The 16,851-nt window shown below is 41.1% G+C and overlaps 1 protein-coding gene across 2 annotated transcripts in view; it reads left to right on the forward strand.

The window, feature by feature from the left end:
- ADGB (androglobin) overlaps positions 1-16,851 on the forward strand; it is an 871,677-nt gene that overhangs the window by 467,361 nt on the left and 387,465 nt on the right. For both annotated transcript variants that reach the window (XM_069235154.1, XM_069235155.1), the window contains exons 20-21: positions 8,769-9,020; positions 14,555-14,693. In XM_069235154.1, the coding sequence (XP_069091255.1) occupies positions 8,769-9,020; positions 14,555-14,693 (391 nt within the window). The remainder of the gene's footprint in view (positions 1-8,768; positions 9,021-14,554; positions 14,694-16,851) is intronic.

The raw sequence follows: 16,851 nt of genomic DNA on the forward strand, positions 1-16,851 counted from the left end.
TTGTTATCCTGCTTATTTACTTTCCTGCTGCCCTCCCTTTCTGTCTGGCCTTTGATTACAGTACATCTCCCACAGACTCTTACTATCTAGCCCATTTATCTGCTCTTTGTTGACACCATCCAACAACAGCACCATAAACATGTCTCTCCTAGATACTCTGTTATTGTCTGTGTGACCCTCAGACCTTGAGGCTCTCTCAGGCTTCATCCAATCTCCAAACTCCCTTAATTCACGAACTGCCTCCAGCACATCTTTTAAAGGGTTACCTGTCTGATTGATTAATAGAGTTATTATCACATGTTTGCAAGCTGGAGGAGCAAAGCAAATTATCTTGTTTCACACTGACACAGAGAGCGGTCTGTCTAGCAGACGGTGAGCATCATCCAGAAAAATAGCAGTTTTTATTCCTTCCTCCTTAATTCTCTGCATTGCATCTCTTAATGGATACCAAGGCCTAACATTTTGGGGTCAGCCTGACTCTGTAGGATACTTCTGGTTTCACCCCATGACTACTAGCTACAGTAGGGTGATCTGCTGATTACTGTGATAACCCCTCAACTGCTCCTGTACAGTGTACTGTTGTGTATAACCCTCTAAAGAATCCATAGCCGCACCCCCAGCAGGGAATTGAGATCCCTTCTGTAACGTTCGTCTGTGTATGGGCTGCGCCTGAATTATTTTCTGTTCACCTGCCTCAAGCTGGCCCCCACTTTTTTAACAAATTCATCACTGGAATTAGAAAAATCAGTGAAATCCCAAATATTGACATCCCAAACATTAGAGTTACAATTTAACCCTGCTTTAGCAATGGCTAAATTAACTTTCTTTTGATTGACTCTACACTTACGGTATCTGTATTGAGCAACGTGAACAGCTGCCTTTTCTGCGACAGATTGATAAGTATGCACTTTATCTTGCAAAAACTTATTCTGACAAGACAACCTGGTTATGTTATTTGTTGCTTCAACTAGCTGCCTCTCCAATTGCTGATTTTCTTGTTCTAACTGTGCACACTTTTCATGCATTTTTCTATAAGCAGATAACAGGATCCAGCCCGTCTGCCTAAAATAGATAAATCACGTCCCGTTCTATTGGCACTTTATGTGAACAGGGTGAAACTGTTTTTGGTTCAGCATCGATAAGACATCCACCCCAATTTTCACATAACCCTGTTCCACAAGACCATTTATTCACAGGAACATCATAGGGTGCCTTTTCCCACTCTGGTATGCCATTTGGCACCTTGGAAACTGCCTTTGAATTTTTACTGAACATTTTCACTTTTAAATCTTTCACTTCGCATCCTGCAAACGAGTACGCCAAATTGTTCTGCTTAGCTTCAAACTCAGAGGGAACGAAGCCAAAGAATGCAGCACTCTTAATTTAATTAATGAATTTATTAAGGCACTTCCCAAATCTCAAATAAAAGCACACAAAAATATGAACATGAGCATTTATCTTGAATGCACTAAAACGTGTGCATACTAAAATAATCACAGCAGTTAAACAACGATAGGCAGGAAAAGTGCAATACATCAACAATGAATATGTATGCAGTGAATATAAACATATTTATTCATGTATGTGCACAGCAAAGCTAGATAATTAGAATTAAAATGCATCACCAAGAGGGTTGACTTCTTCATCCTTGCCAGCATCAAGCCGAGGAGTCGAGGACGGCTGAGGCAGTAGGAGATCTTTCCATTGTGGGATATTTTACCCTGAACTGTGCATCCACATTCAGGAGAACTTCTTCTAACTCAGTGGCAAGCCTACCCACCTTATTTACCTTGATCAAACCCAATGGAAGGTTCTGGCAACCTCACCCTCCCCTGGCGTAAGTTATGAAATTCAAGTGCTGGTTGTGCTCGGTCTGCTTCAAAAACACACAAACGAACAGGACCTACCCTGATGCACATTCTAGAGAAGCTGTACTTTTCTTGATGGAAACATTTCCAAGGCTGAAGCCTTCTCTTATCATGTACCTTTCAACCCCCCCCCCATGTTTTGTTCCAACACAGTGTAGCCTTGTGCTAGGAACAAGAGCATAAACACTTCTGTGTAGAAAACAAGCTGTGCATGAGAAAATACCTGTGCCACCGATGTGACAGCATCTGGAGCTAAGCTAAGCACAAAATGGAGTCAGTGGTCAAAATGGAGTCAGTGGTTAAATATTGATAGCATTACACCCCCAAAAAATCATATTGAATGCCTGCTTATACAGAAGTGAAAACTTTGTTGAATGCCAGCTACCTAATTCCAATTGTCACATAGCAAAAACAAGCAGCGGAACACATTACTCAGGAAAATCATCATTGAGTGCTTGAAGAGTGTAATTACCAGAGCCAGACACAGGCGAACAGTGTAGGAGCAACAAGCTGCTTCCACCCAGAACCTCTATTTGGGGTGACACATTTATGAAAGCTTAAAGTACACTCTCCTAGCAAAATTGCAAGTGGGAAGAGTTAATCTGTCACTCTTGCCCTGTTCTGATGCTGCAGACCAGGGCAATGATGCCAGCTAATGACGTGTGCTGGTTGACTTTTTTCTTTTCGCTTATAGAATTACAATCTTTTTAACAGAAATGTTATGGCAACTTTATTTTTCTTAGATCTTAATTTATATCAAGTTCAAAAGACTTTACCTAGCAATGAGCTCTAAAGATGACAGAGGTGAGAAGTTTTCCGAGATACATATCTAGGGCAGTGGAACAAAATTTTTTTGCTGGTGCAACTAACAGGACAAACGTGATTTGAACTTTTTTAGCTGTATGTGCAATACAGATTGAAGCAAATATATTTTATTTTATCTCATATCATGAAAGATTTTGTGTACCTGGAGGAAACTGATTCGGACACCAAATGCAGGACATGTACTGCCCATGATTAATTTTAAATGAGTAGTATTGTTTTTAAGAAACGCATTTTCCTGCAATAATTACCCAAAGGAAAAAGGAGAACATATGTAATTTGTGTCATTTTTTACTTTCCTGCAGTCCCTCTCTTTCACTTTTAGATGCACTCTACAAGAGCGAAAGTGTCTGCTGTCAAGGTGAAATGCAGGTGAAATACAATGCAAGCACATGCGATTCTTAGTACAAGCCATGGGAATTGAGAACAGAATGTACAGTTTTCAGTTTTAACCGCAAGAACTGAGAACTGTGTGTGTGATCCAGCAGCGACAGGAGTTGGGCAATATAATTACCTTAATGGTTTTATATTAATGGAAATAAAATTGCCTGGGCACTGACAGTGCTCCTGGAATTAACTTCCCCTGCATATGAGCTTGTGTACATCACTTGTCTACTGAAATGCCAGGGTCTGCAACTGGAAGTCCCCAGATTTTGTAGAGCTAAGATGTTTGCTTTAAAGTGTTTCACCTACAGCTTCTCATGTTTAGAGCTGTAAAGTTAAGTTAGCTATTTCTATCCATTGTTTCTTTAAAAAAACATTAAATTATATTTTTATGATTGCCTGTTTTTCTGCCCTGTGGGGTCAACCATTTTTATTCTCTTCCTGAATACTTCTCTGTATTTATTTTATTATACGTTATAGTAGGAAAAAAGACTTGGTATGGCATACCTCATTTCTTACATTGACGAGCATATGCAGCTTGCTGATCACTGCCTTTTAGCCACAACCATCGAAAAATCTTCTCCTCCAACATTGCAAACACACACACACACACATGGTCCCCCCACCCCCATACATTACCACTCGAGCCCATATATATGGCAAACATAGAACACCAGCTTTTCTTTTGCTTTCTTTTCTGAATGATTTATTTTTCCTTGAAATTGAATAGTAATTGCATTTTTTTTGACAAGTTTTTATGTCTTATTTTATTTATATCTTATTTCTCATTTTTCTAATGTTTCATTTAAGCACACACAGAAGTCATCAAAGAGTCTTGATTTGAGGTAGCGTTTCTCTCACATACTTATATTGTTCCTAAGAACTGCCAGTGAGTTTAGCACTGCAAGTCTATTTGGGTCAGGCTAACTTAGCTTGCTTAGAACCCCACAGCTAAGCAGAAGGACACATTACAATTGGGCCACACAAGGGTGGTGGAACTGTTTTTTAGGTTTTGTCTGCACAGCTTGCACTGTGCTTGTGAAATATATTATATTTAATATGAATCTTAAAAGGGACTTACATCCCGCCCCCTTGCTTTCCTTGCTTTTTATTTGTTCCTGTGCTTGCCACTTACTTTTCCTTCATTTCTATTGGCTGTAGCACTATTTCTTGCATTTACCAATGCTTGTGCCCGATGTGTTTGCTGTTATCATTGTCCCGAGGCCTAAGTACTGTGTTCATCTGCTTTGGTTTCAGAATATCTTTTCTTATTTGATTTGCTACTTTACACATAGCGCAAACCCCAAATTAGGTCTCAGAGCACTTCACTGAAGGATTTGGGGCCGATGTACAAAGCGTTTTTCAAGTTGCAAAGTGGCAGATTCACAGAATCAGCCCGTTTGTGACTTGAAGAATGCTTTATGGGATGTACAAAGCCCAAACTGTGATTCGGTAACTTGTTACCGAATCGCTGTTTGGGTTTTGCAGTTCGGTATTAGGAAGGGGCATGTCAAGGGCGTCCCTTCCTAATACTGAATCCAAATGGTATGTATGATTGTTTTGTGACCGCGAATGTGGTCGCAGAACAATCACAGTTAGCACCAGTTTCAAACTGGTGCTTACCCATTCGCAAACTGAAAGGGGTCCCCATGGGACCCCTTTGTGAATGGCAGCGAAAATATTTTTTCAGAGCAGGCAGTGGTCCAGAAAAAAGCAAAAAAAACGGGCTGCATTTAAAAAACAAATGCTTTATTTAAAAACAGTCACAGACATTGTGGTCTGCTGTCTCCAGCAGGCAACCATCCCTGTGAGGGCGGCCATTCCCAATGGAGTCGCAAATTGCAACCTACCTCATGAATATTCATGAGGTAGGTCATTTGCGACCCTATTGGGAATCACAAACAGAGTAAAGTACACTGTTCTACATCTGGTTTTGCGACTTGAAAATTGCGAGTCACTAAGACTCGCAGTTTACTGGTCGCAAAACCGGATCTTTGTACATGCGGCCCTAAATGTTTTGCACAGAAATACTGCATGTTGTGCCATCCACCAAGACTCGAACCCTGATAGCAACGACACTCACCAGTTCCCCCAGGCCAACACGCACTCACCAGTCCCCCTGGGGTCAAAGCAGGCACCCACTCTAGTGCTCCCTTTTGTTGCAGAGGCCGGTGCTTGTTATTGAAAATTACAGCAGTGTTGAAAACACTGACTGCTCATGACGCATGACATTATAGCATGAGTAACATCACTGCTTATTCCTCTTGCATGTGCACTGGCCTTGACTGCTTCCTTTAATAGTGCACCTTTCTACTCACTTCTGACAGCAGCCCCAGGAAAATGAGGAGAAGAAAACCATTGTTGCAGCCCAGGCTCAGACAAAAACCTATCTCTCTTCTTTAGCATTACTAAGCTTGTTTCTGCTTGCTAACATTTTGACTTCATTTTCACCTGCGGGATGTGGTGAGCAGTGCTTGACTCGGCTTCTTAGGTGTTGGTACCTTTTCTTTGTTTCTAACCCCACTGCCTTCCAGTTGTTTCTAACCCACCCCAACATTTTCCCCAACCTCCTGTCCTGCTCTCTATTGTGTTTCCTGCCTTACGCTGAAAGCCTCTACCTGGAATTTAGCAATTACTTTTTTGCAGCTGTGTTTGAATTATTATATTAAATTATTATATTAAAGATAGCACATCAATAATGAAGTGTCACCCTCTGTATCCATCCCATTACACAAGGTGAATGTATACCGAAGACACCCTCTATCAAACATTCTTAGAACCTAGCATCAGAAAAGACAGTGCTGCCCCTCTCTGTGCAGTGAATATAATGCCCACTTTTTCACCCTGTTCATAATCATTTGTTATATTTGAATCAAACCAAATTATATCCGGGGCTTGCATATTTTCTCTAGCTTTCCCTTAGATATTGTGAACTTATGTCGCGTCTCAGCAACAGACTTTCTTAAAACTAAGCTACCATTCTTGTTCACAGTTATTGCACCTTTTTCAGTAAAACTACTCTAACTCGGGCCTTAACCATGCCATCATCATTCCCACACAGCTCCTCTCCTAGGCGTTCCCTCTGAACCTAGCCCCACATGATCCATTTGTTTGCTTCCAACTTTTCAAATAGCCCTCCTCTCCATTCCTCATCTTCTCTCGTAGTTCCTCTTTTGGTGGGCCTGTGTGTAGTCTTTCTTTTTCCAAAATCGCTTTACCTGCTGCTTCCCCATTGGTCCACAGCATTGCTTGTTTCATGCAAGCTGCACTTCCTTTTCATCAGTTGAATTCACTTATGGCTCATTTAAGTTGTGTTCTCATTTTGCCAACCGCTAGTGACCATTTGTTCATGTCATTGTCTTCTCCTCTGCATTGACTCAAAGCCCCATGATAGCACGAATTGGCAAAAAGTATCCTCAAGTCTGCAGCTCACTTCCACAATTCAACCATGCCTCTTCACATCCTCCACCTTTCTGCACCCCCACCCAGGGACTCATCTGGCAGCTTCTGATTACGCCCATCAGTTTATTTTCTGGGTGTGGCTTCCAATCAGCCCTCCTGCAACAAGAGCCAGCCCTTTACCAGATCTACCGATCAAGCTTCCATATATTACTGCATTGCCAGGTAACACCAAATCTGTCTGGATTTCCTTAATCAGGGGCGAGTGTCATTAGCTCATGTCAATTCATCCATTCAATTTGTGTCACTCATCCATGTCGCCCATTGTCTTCATTCCATACTACTTTGGGTGCTCACTTTACAAGCGTTTAACTTCTTCACACCTACCACAAAGGCCCTGAAAGAGGTCAATCATTTGACTTCTTACAGGATATTCTGAAGATTAACTTATAAAACAGGTAAGTTCCTCTCCATCTTAGACCACTCGCTTTGTGAATCTCTACTATCAGTGAGTTTATTGAGTCTTGCGCATTGTATGCTCTGCTAAAGCAGACTAGCTTGCTACCCGCCAGTGCCCACCTTTTAAAATGAGATCTACAGCTGGACATACATGCACACATTTGTGCACCTGTGTGCTGATTGGGTGGGTGAAACAGGTGTCTAACTCAGCCTGTTATCTGCGCAATAGCTGGTCACATGATGGTTGTGAGTTCACCTATAAGACCTGACAAGAGCTCATCCTACACCCTCCTTCCAGGTTGTGCACCAGTATTTCGGACTGGGGTTCTCACACATCTACATTAATGAGTCACAAAAACATTTTCAACATTGCCTTACTGCAATGTTTCTTTAGAGTGGTCAAGTTCCCAGTTAGCTAAAATTTTGCTTTGCATTCTGGGAATTGTAGACCTCATTTTAAAGTGTGGTATATAGGACTGCAAGTCACAAAATGCAAAGCGAAAACCTGGACTAGATGAGGTTCTAATTGTTAGATTTGAAAAACTTGAAAGCACTTTCTTTATGGATTTTCTTGCTTCTGGTGACGGTTTAAAAGAGGTGTTTTGCTGCATTCCTTGTTTTTCAGATTTGTCCAGGGATGACACCGTGTATGGTCCTTTCTGTATTTTTTTTTATTCTTCTACTGTTGAACAATTGATTACAGTGTGTACTGTTGTAAGGTGGTGATATCTGAGCAGCAAGCCCTTAACTCAGTGTGTCATGCTGCCAGCCAAGAATAGTTATGTAACAGTAGGGTATATTTCCTACTAGTCTCCAAGGAGTGGCCCAGAGCAGCCATTATAAAGGATTGTCTACACCACCAAGGGAGAAAGTCTTGCAGCTGGTTGAAAAGTTCACAAAACAAAAACAAACATTCCTCACTGTTTTTTTGCTTTTAATAAGATTTCATAAACTTGGAAATTTGAATAGAGTGAATTAGAGGAAACAATTGTGCATTGTTTTAATTAGATTTTCATGACGGAGGTAACCTTTCCGTATTATCAAAATGTGTTCTGCGGCGCAACACCTACACACTTTTCACCTACTCTCAGACAGCGCTGCCCCTGCACACTCACCCACCATTTACTCTGCACAGTCACCCTGACATTGCCCTGGCAGTCAGATGCTGCTCACCCACCACTCACACAGTGCTGACTGTGCTAACACACCATTGCCATACCTCTCTCCCAGCACTCGCATTCCTCTCACCCTCCACCTACACCTCTCACCCTGAACTCAAACCGCTCATCCTGCACTTATACTCTTGACCTACTGCTCACCCTATACTCGCACATCTCTTACCTTATAGAGGGTAACATCTATCACCCTGTACACTCACACTATTCTTATTCTGCAATGAATACACCTCAGTCACCAGGCACATTCACCCTCCACTCATACACTGAACGTGTTTTATTCACCACGTACCCTGCACTGAGAGCACTCACACCATTCTCCCTGCTCTCATACAGTGCTCCCACACCTCATTTTATTAATCCCATAGGCTAAACCTAATGCATTTACCAATGCTTGTTTAATGAGGGATAGGGTCCATGATGGACCACAAAGGAAATGACCAGTCTGTGGTAGATGAACTGTCAAATGAAGCAAATTACCTTTTAACCTCTTCAGTCACCTCCAGAATAAGACCAGCAGCCCCCTCGTTCATAATTCAATAGCAGAAATCCACAAATTTGAAATAAATGTGACCTGTAACGCTTAAGAGTTGCATCTTGACTTGTCTGTTTCATCCTGTGCTATGCAGTATGCGCTAAGATCATCAATCTCTCTTCACAGGAAAGTCTCCGTTTCATAGAGCAGGGCGCCCGTATTTTGAGAGCTATTGGAAACGTGATACATAACTTCAGCAATGCGGAAGAACTTCCTGCTGCCTTCCAGCAGCTGGAATTAGCCCATTACCCTATAAAAGCAGATAACAGAGTGGGGCGTCCACTCATAGGACTGGCACAAAAGGCATTTAACAGAGAGACGATGGGACTTGAACAGAACACAGATAACGAAGACATCGTTGGACAAAAGCATTTTGAGGTGAGCACTGCTGTGTTTTTTCTTTTATTGATATTCTCCATTTTCCTAGCCCCTCGCTTCCAGACCCTCCAACATTTACTGCCAAGCAGTAAACTTACATGTGCAGAAATATATGAAACAACGTGGGAGAAGCAGAAGTGGAGCGTTTGATTCATTTTCAGGTCTCACTTACGGGCTTCAGGGCAGCTTTCATGAAACTTAGGTCAGCATTTCTGTCTGAAACGATGAGAGTATTTGAACAAAAATGCTTTTCAGACTACATTTTGCCTAATTTTACTTGATTCCGGGACTTGCCTGTGCTTCGTGGAACTTTCTTTAAAGACCTTACATTTTAACAGGGCCACGGTGGGGGCAAGCCTTGTCAGATCGACCACTTAGCCCTAAGTGAAGGCTTTCTAGGGTTGGGAACTAATAACGTTTAGTATGGCTTCAGAAAAGAACTGTATAACTTCACATTTAGCCTACAAAAAACAAAAGTTATAGTGGCACCTCTATTCTTTCAGCTAGATACCTGATGTTTTGGGGATGCAGTATCCTTTAGACAGACTCCGAAGTTGTTATAGACAGTGGAAGTCCATCTTTTGTTAGAATGATAGGCGACCAGCTTGTGCCCTAAATTATACACATGGAGTTCATTTAAGGCTCTTCAAACATTTCTGTAACACAATCTACTTATATTCAATGAAAACCCTCTAAGCTACTAATATTATTAGTGTTGTATCAGTTAGCACATCAGACAAGGTTACTTTAGTAGTCTCCATATTCAAGATTGCCAGCAGTGATCACCTCAGTGCATCAGACAGGGTTACCAGCGGTAACGTAAAAAAGGTTTTTGTCAGATTGGAATGCCTCTAAGTGGGTGACGCATAACAACCATAGCTGCAATGCCCCTAGGACTAAGGGTATAATATTAGTAATAAGACTCCCCAACGCTGCATGATTTATCACTCAATTATCAGCTTCAGTTATATTTTGGAAAGTCATACATTTTTCATCATGATCATCATCATCATCACACCTTTATTCGGCTAAAAGCCATAAAAGGAAAGTACAGTCGAGTGAAAGACACATCATCCAACAGCAATTATTCACATAGGTACTAAAACCAATTTGCATAAATAATAACCGGTGAAACTCCTAAAAACATTAAATAACATCATTTACATTATTACTTTAAATGAAGATTATAAAAATTCCTAAAAATGGCCTCCCATACTACCAAATACTTGTTAACTAACTATGGGAGAACTATTTAACCATTTATATAAGCAATAAATAGATAAATCTAAAAAGATAAGAAAAATTCCTTAAATACCTAAAAGCCTATATTTTCCTTCACTTAAAAAACTATATTGCATCTTAGGCAGAATAGTTTCTCAGGGTCTATTAACTTGCTTAGAGGAGGGCCTATTAGCCATTTGATCTTCATGAAATTTATCTATAAATGTGAATCTGAACTTATTAAAACCTCAGGCCCTCCTTGTCCCTGATAAATGAAGTCGTTAAAAGAAAGCGGCTTATTCCAAAAACAGTTGATGGGATAGTATTAGACCTAAGTAATCTGGACGCTTCTTTATAATTCTAATTCCTGCATTCCTACAAATAGGTCAAATCCATTTTTTCCTAGGTTTGTCATAGGCTTTGCAGAAGAACAAAACATAATCCACAGTTTCAATAGTCTCCATATTGCATAGCCCCCATATCACCTCATGATTATTCTCTTTCTGGGGGCTCCATTTCATAGTAAAAGCTTTAATCTGAAGAATCCCATATCGAAATTTCATGAACAATGTTTTCGCTCGCCTGGGATAGATTGTATCTAACCAGTCCTCAGCTCTTGGTATAGGTTTAATATCCAAGAAACTGGACGTCAATATACCCAAATTCTGATTGCGAAAAGGAATACTCAAAGAGAATTCCCAGTATGCTTGTTAACACTTTTCTCCAAATATCAGTTCTGAGAATACACCCATTTTCATCTGAAATAAAGACTCTGAATATTGGTATACATATATTAATTCAACCATACAAAAACAAAACATGTAATTTAGTAGGCTGGTCTGCACAGAAGACAGCTACTTTCTGGTAGCTGAACAGCTACCAGTAGCTCACAAGCTACATATTAGAGCCTGGTTTAGGATAATTAAGTGGTGTACGATGCATGGTGTAGCTCTCATAGGCTCACACACATGCCAATGTGGTGCACTCACACATGCATACACAGTCCCCATATACTTTAGCACTCAGACTCACATACACACACACTAGCACAATGCACCAGGCACATGCACCAGCTATCCCCATGTACTGTAGCACCCAAGCTCATGCATAGCCAGTTCAGTGCACTTAAAATGCACTTGTTGTCCCCACATATTCCTTTGATGTAGGGCGAGTTTGAGCTGAGCACAAAACAACAGAGGTTTATGAGTAGGCCAGAAGGCCCCCATGACGCAAATCAGAAGGCCTGGCCATATTCCTTGATCACTCACTATAAAAACTAAATGCTGCCACCACTGCTGTAGTACTACTCAGCTTCACGGGAGGGTGGTAGCCTTCCACCGCTATATGAGTATATAGGGGTGGAAGGCTATATGCCTTCCTGATCTAACCTGACTGCAACCCATGAGACAGGCCTGAGTCATGACACACATGCATGATCCGTAATTCACTCATGCCCAAAAATCGTTACAGAGGATCCTGATATCACCACAGCTGAGCATTCAGGGCAGGGGTTCAAATCTACTACCATGCAAGGGATCTTTTCCTTCCCAACAAAAGCAAAAGTAATTTTCACTGAACTGAGTACCCAATGTACTCTTGGAATACTACTGGCTTGCTAATAAATACCAGTAGTAAGCCAGGAGTCCTCCTAGCATACTGATGAAATTCTGGAATAAGCCACGAACACTACAAGAGTAGGTCACACCTGTGCATGTGAAGCAGGCCCACTATCTCTAGTCTGCAACATGTATGGATGGATTAGGTGTTTACTTCCGTGCTCCCAAGGAAGGCCAAAAAAACAGTATCATGGCGACCATGACAGAAGTCGATGCAAGAGCCAGATCTAGAAATGTGTCAGTTAACTCCCAGTCTCTTGTCAACTGATTCTGTATTCTTTAAGCCTTCTCTCCCATGGAACCCATTAGGGTCATCCTAAAAGGATAGATCACACTATAATGTGATAAATCGCTCCATTGCAGGATTTTCAACAGCAGTGGTGTGTCTTCAGCTTCTGCAGTCACAGTACTTCTAACTACCTGCTTTCTTACTTGGATGCCCATTTATGTTTGATATAAATGTTAACTGTCAGCTTCAAAAAAAATTTATTTTTTCCCCTCGGGCATGTAAGTAGTGTAGCACCACCGAGTGATATCACTATGTGAAGTAGATGAGAGACAAGATGTTTTGGAACTCAAATTTGGGGGGTATTTGTAGAAATGTTGGCGATGTATACAGCACAATATGTGCTAAGTCATCTAAATAAACACGGTCAGGCATTTAGCAATCCAGGCACAAATTTAGAGGGCTGCGGCAGTGGGAATCGGAATCTGCTAAGGAGTGAATCAAAGCTCACCTGACAAATAATGATTAATTTTGAAATGAATTGGTTATATTCTGAGGATTTTGGTGATTTAAAGAAAGAGATTTTGTCATCCATGGGACTCTTCCTGTAACATAATTGTGAATATATAGCATGTGAATTAAGAGTGTGCCTGGATATCTGTTTGTGTTTATGGTTTTAAATATTATATATTTTTTTATATTTTTCCACACAACTCTTGATATAATGTTTGATGAAATACTATCATTATCTGATTAAGATGAATTAACAAAAAATATATACATAAGATGTGATGGTATATATATTAAATCTCTTGTTTTTCTTACTTGACATATTCAATGGTAAAAGAAAAATATAAGGGAATGTATCATATGATAAATATAGTTACAATTCAACACACGTTACACCACATTATCTGCTGCGCCACATTACCAATTTTCTCACATTTGTAGCTTTATCCTGCAAACTGTTCTTGCCAATACACAACACAACAAAGATGAAGACTATATTCTCAGAAGACTCCATGTTAAGTCCACATTACATTGGTAGGAATATCCATGTGAGTGTTAAATACCTATACTGCATTAAGGAAAAGTAGCAGAGAAATTTGCAGTGTTTAAGATCCTCCTTTGACAATATTTTCAAGAAAACACTGGCAGAGCCAGTAGGTCAGGCTTTACTGTGCTAGGATTTGCAAACACAGGTATGCATATATTCTTGTAGACTATTTGTGCTGTGACTCACTTTAACCTTTCAACTGTATGTCTTGACTTTAATAGCCCTTTCTGGTGCCCCGTTGCATTATGGAACTTCTGGTTGTATATTCTGCAAGTAATTTACTACATCAGAATTACATTCAATCCATGACTTAATTGCCCATATACTTCAGCCTCAATGAATTATGGGCATTATGCTTGTTAATATATTAATATATTTCTTTAACACTTTAACACCTTAATTGACATTGTCATTTTTCATGTGATTAAATTTACTCACATTTTGCTTCAGTGCAACCCTTTACCATAGAAGCTAGGCCAAGGCGGCAGAGATCTCCACAATCTGAACTGAGAGAGTGGAGACAGATAAGTTTACATCAGTTATAAATCTACACTTGGAAAATCTTAAAGAGCAAAATAGGGTATATTTACACCTAGTTTCAGGGGTATATTTACGTGTGAGGAAATCTACATGTGTGAATTTACCTTTGTGAATCCAGTCGTTAGAGTTTATACTGTCTATACAGGTACCTCCCAATTTTTTTCTTCCCAGTTTTAGTACAGTGCAGTGGGGCATGTGTAAATGATGTGTTGCGTGTAGCCCTGTGTGCCAGAAAAACTTGAGTCCTTCCCCATACTAATATACCCCGAAGTCCAGAAGACTTCAGTCAGGTATTCAAGGATGTTTTTCGGCTGTTTGACTGCAAAACTATCAGAGAAATTACCAGATGGTTCTGCTGCTAGGTTTCCTCACCCCAATAAAGGTTCTCTGGTGGTTTCACGTAGTAGAAGCCGCTGAGAGTTGTCATAGCAAAGCTGCTGTTGTTTGGCTTGTTATAACAATATCTTCTTCAGCGCTACAGGCCATCAGAAGTGCAGCATCAAACATTATCACATCCTTCGAATCCTGCGTACAGTTCTCTATGAGTTCCCTTTCCGAAATACGTATATCTGCTTGTGTGTTTGTCCTTGAAGAGACCCGTGTAGATTCCACTCTTATGCATGGATCGTGTAGTAGAACATTTTAGGTGATTGTGCTCCCTTGAACTGTAACCAAGATTGTGCTGTTAACGTGTTCGGTTCTCATCTGTATGTTCCCGATTTCCAGTGCAGAACAGAAAAAACGATTAAGTTATTAAAGTTCATGAAATCAGAGGAGCTAAGAAGGTATAAAAATGTCTTCCTGCTGAAGCACTGCTGCTTTAGTGGGTAATATCAGGTTTTCTAAAGGTGAATGAGTTTTTTTTTTCTTGCAGGCTTTTAATGCAGCTGTATGGCATCTTTTTTCTGAAGTCGTCGGAAACAAAATTACATCCGAACTAGAATTTGCCTATCGAGCTTTAACCCTGAACGTAGAGCCTCTCAGATCGTATGAGGCTAATCCGATTTCTTCAGGTAATGAACTGCAAAAAACATCACTCATGTTAAGAAAAACTCGTGGGATTAACATCATATGATGACCTTTCCCCCAAGCAGCAGTTTATGGCAGGAATAAATGATATATTGCTTCTCGAATTGGATAACCTACATATCAGCATCCTCCTTAGCCATACCCTTCAGTCCCTCACCTGCTCTGTAATTTCTCTCGGCTTTGTACTGCACATTCTCTCTCTTAATGCACACAAAACCATAAGGGACGTTCTGTACTGGGGGACTCGCACTGGACTTTGAGCCACATAACATACATTCTTACTCATATTCTTCATAACTTCACTCGTCCTACAAATCTAAATACATGCTTCACATTCTCCGAAGCGCTCTCTGCAGAACATGTCACTGCCACATTCACCCAGCCAAACTGCCTCAGGGGTCGGTCAACTGAATTGGTGTGAAAAAATCAGGGCATCGTAAAGGGGGAGGTCGGATGGCCACGTATCGACCGTTGGAGGCGAGTGCTCTAGTGGCATGTAATCAATAAGTAGGGACCTAGTGGGGGGGGGGGGTGGCATGGCTATGCACCTGCAATTGGAGACAGAACTGTGCCATGCATCCACTCACACGCATCCATGCACGCATTCACAGCAACATCCATACATGCATTCACAACTCTATCCAAACACGCATACTCACAAGCATACACACTGACATGCAGACACGCACTCACTTCATCATACAGACACGCATACAACCACACACATTCACATACATGCACACACGCAGACACCACACACTCATACACGTAACCACAACATCCCCCACCCTCCCACCTCCTCCCCTGTCGGACGATCACCTTACCTGTTCCAGTGAGAAGGTCGTCCGGCAGGGAACAGGATAGGGCGTTTTCACCGCGGGCAGCGCCCCACCAGCAGGACACCGCCAGGCCCTATTATGGCTCATAATATGGCAGGCGGTGTCCTACTGGCAGGGCGTGGCTGGTGGTCGAACCACCAGAGCGCCTCCGCCCGCCAGTACGACTGGGCAGAAATTCGGAAGTACCCGTGATATGGCAGGCGGAAGACCGCCAGCACTGGCGGTCTCCTGGCGCCCAAAGTCATAATGAGGGCCTATGTGTTTCCTCATTGGTGCTCCTGTAATGCAAGGTCTATTTCTCTTGTGCTAGACCAGTTTTCTGCTAGTTGGAGACTCTTAATATTGTTAGGTAACGTATGACACACTTTTGACATACTAACATAGATTAGCTTATCCCATGTTATTAATTTCTTATGGTTTTATTTACCCATGGATCCTTCCACAGGTTTTGATGTTGTTGAGTATATTATTGCTCTCCTTAATTATTATGATTGTTCGTTTTTTTCTTGTTCTAGACCGATTTTGTGATACTTAGAGACTTTTTTGAAGGTCTCAGTTCGCATCACTCCTCCGGGTTACTATGCTTTGGTATCTGATTCTAAAGAAAGGAATCTGCAGCCAGATGTCTCTAGTTACTTACATTCAGTAACACATTATTTTGTAGGCACAGGATCTAGCTGCAGATTCCTTAACGACTCTCCCATCCTTCCCTACTCTACGAACTGAGTCCTCTTTGGTCTCAGAGTTTGGACTATAGAAATCAACATCTTGAATTAAAAAGTTGGTTATTATGTGACACAAGGGTGTCTTTTGTTCAATCATTTTGTTTCAGTAGGAAGTTTCTATATGTGTCTCCATGTTTTGAGCGTAGAAAATAGTCACAGAAGAAACTGACATTGGCGTGCCAGTGAGGCGTTTATATGGACTCCGCTGACATCACATCTAGTGGACATAGGTACAGAGTCGCGCAACATCCTCTACTGATGCACAGACGTGCTAAGGAAAAAAGTTTCCAGATCCAGGCTCGCGCCTGGGAAAGATTCTAAAGTAAGGTATCTGCGTCTACCAGATAAGGCGTTACCGAAGGTAAGTAACTTGTTCTTATGCCTGATCTGGTATAAGCAAGGGCAAAGGAATTTGTCCATTGTGTGTAATTATGGAGGAGCCAACGTATATTTATATGATAAATCCCATTGTGAAATAGCTTAGGGAAATGCTAATTCTCCTGGTACTCTATATAAGTGATTTGACGTGCAGGGGCAAATGTTACCTTAAAGGGACTGGCCAACATCACTAACAGCAC

This window comes from Pleurodeles waltl, chromosome 5, assembly GCF_031143425.1.
Source record: "Pleurodeles waltl isolate 20211129_DDA chromosome 5, aPleWal1.hap1.20221129, whole genome shotgun sequence".
NCBI lineage: Eukaryota > Metazoa > Chordata > Amphibia > Caudata > Salamandridae > Pleurodeles > Pleurodeles waltl.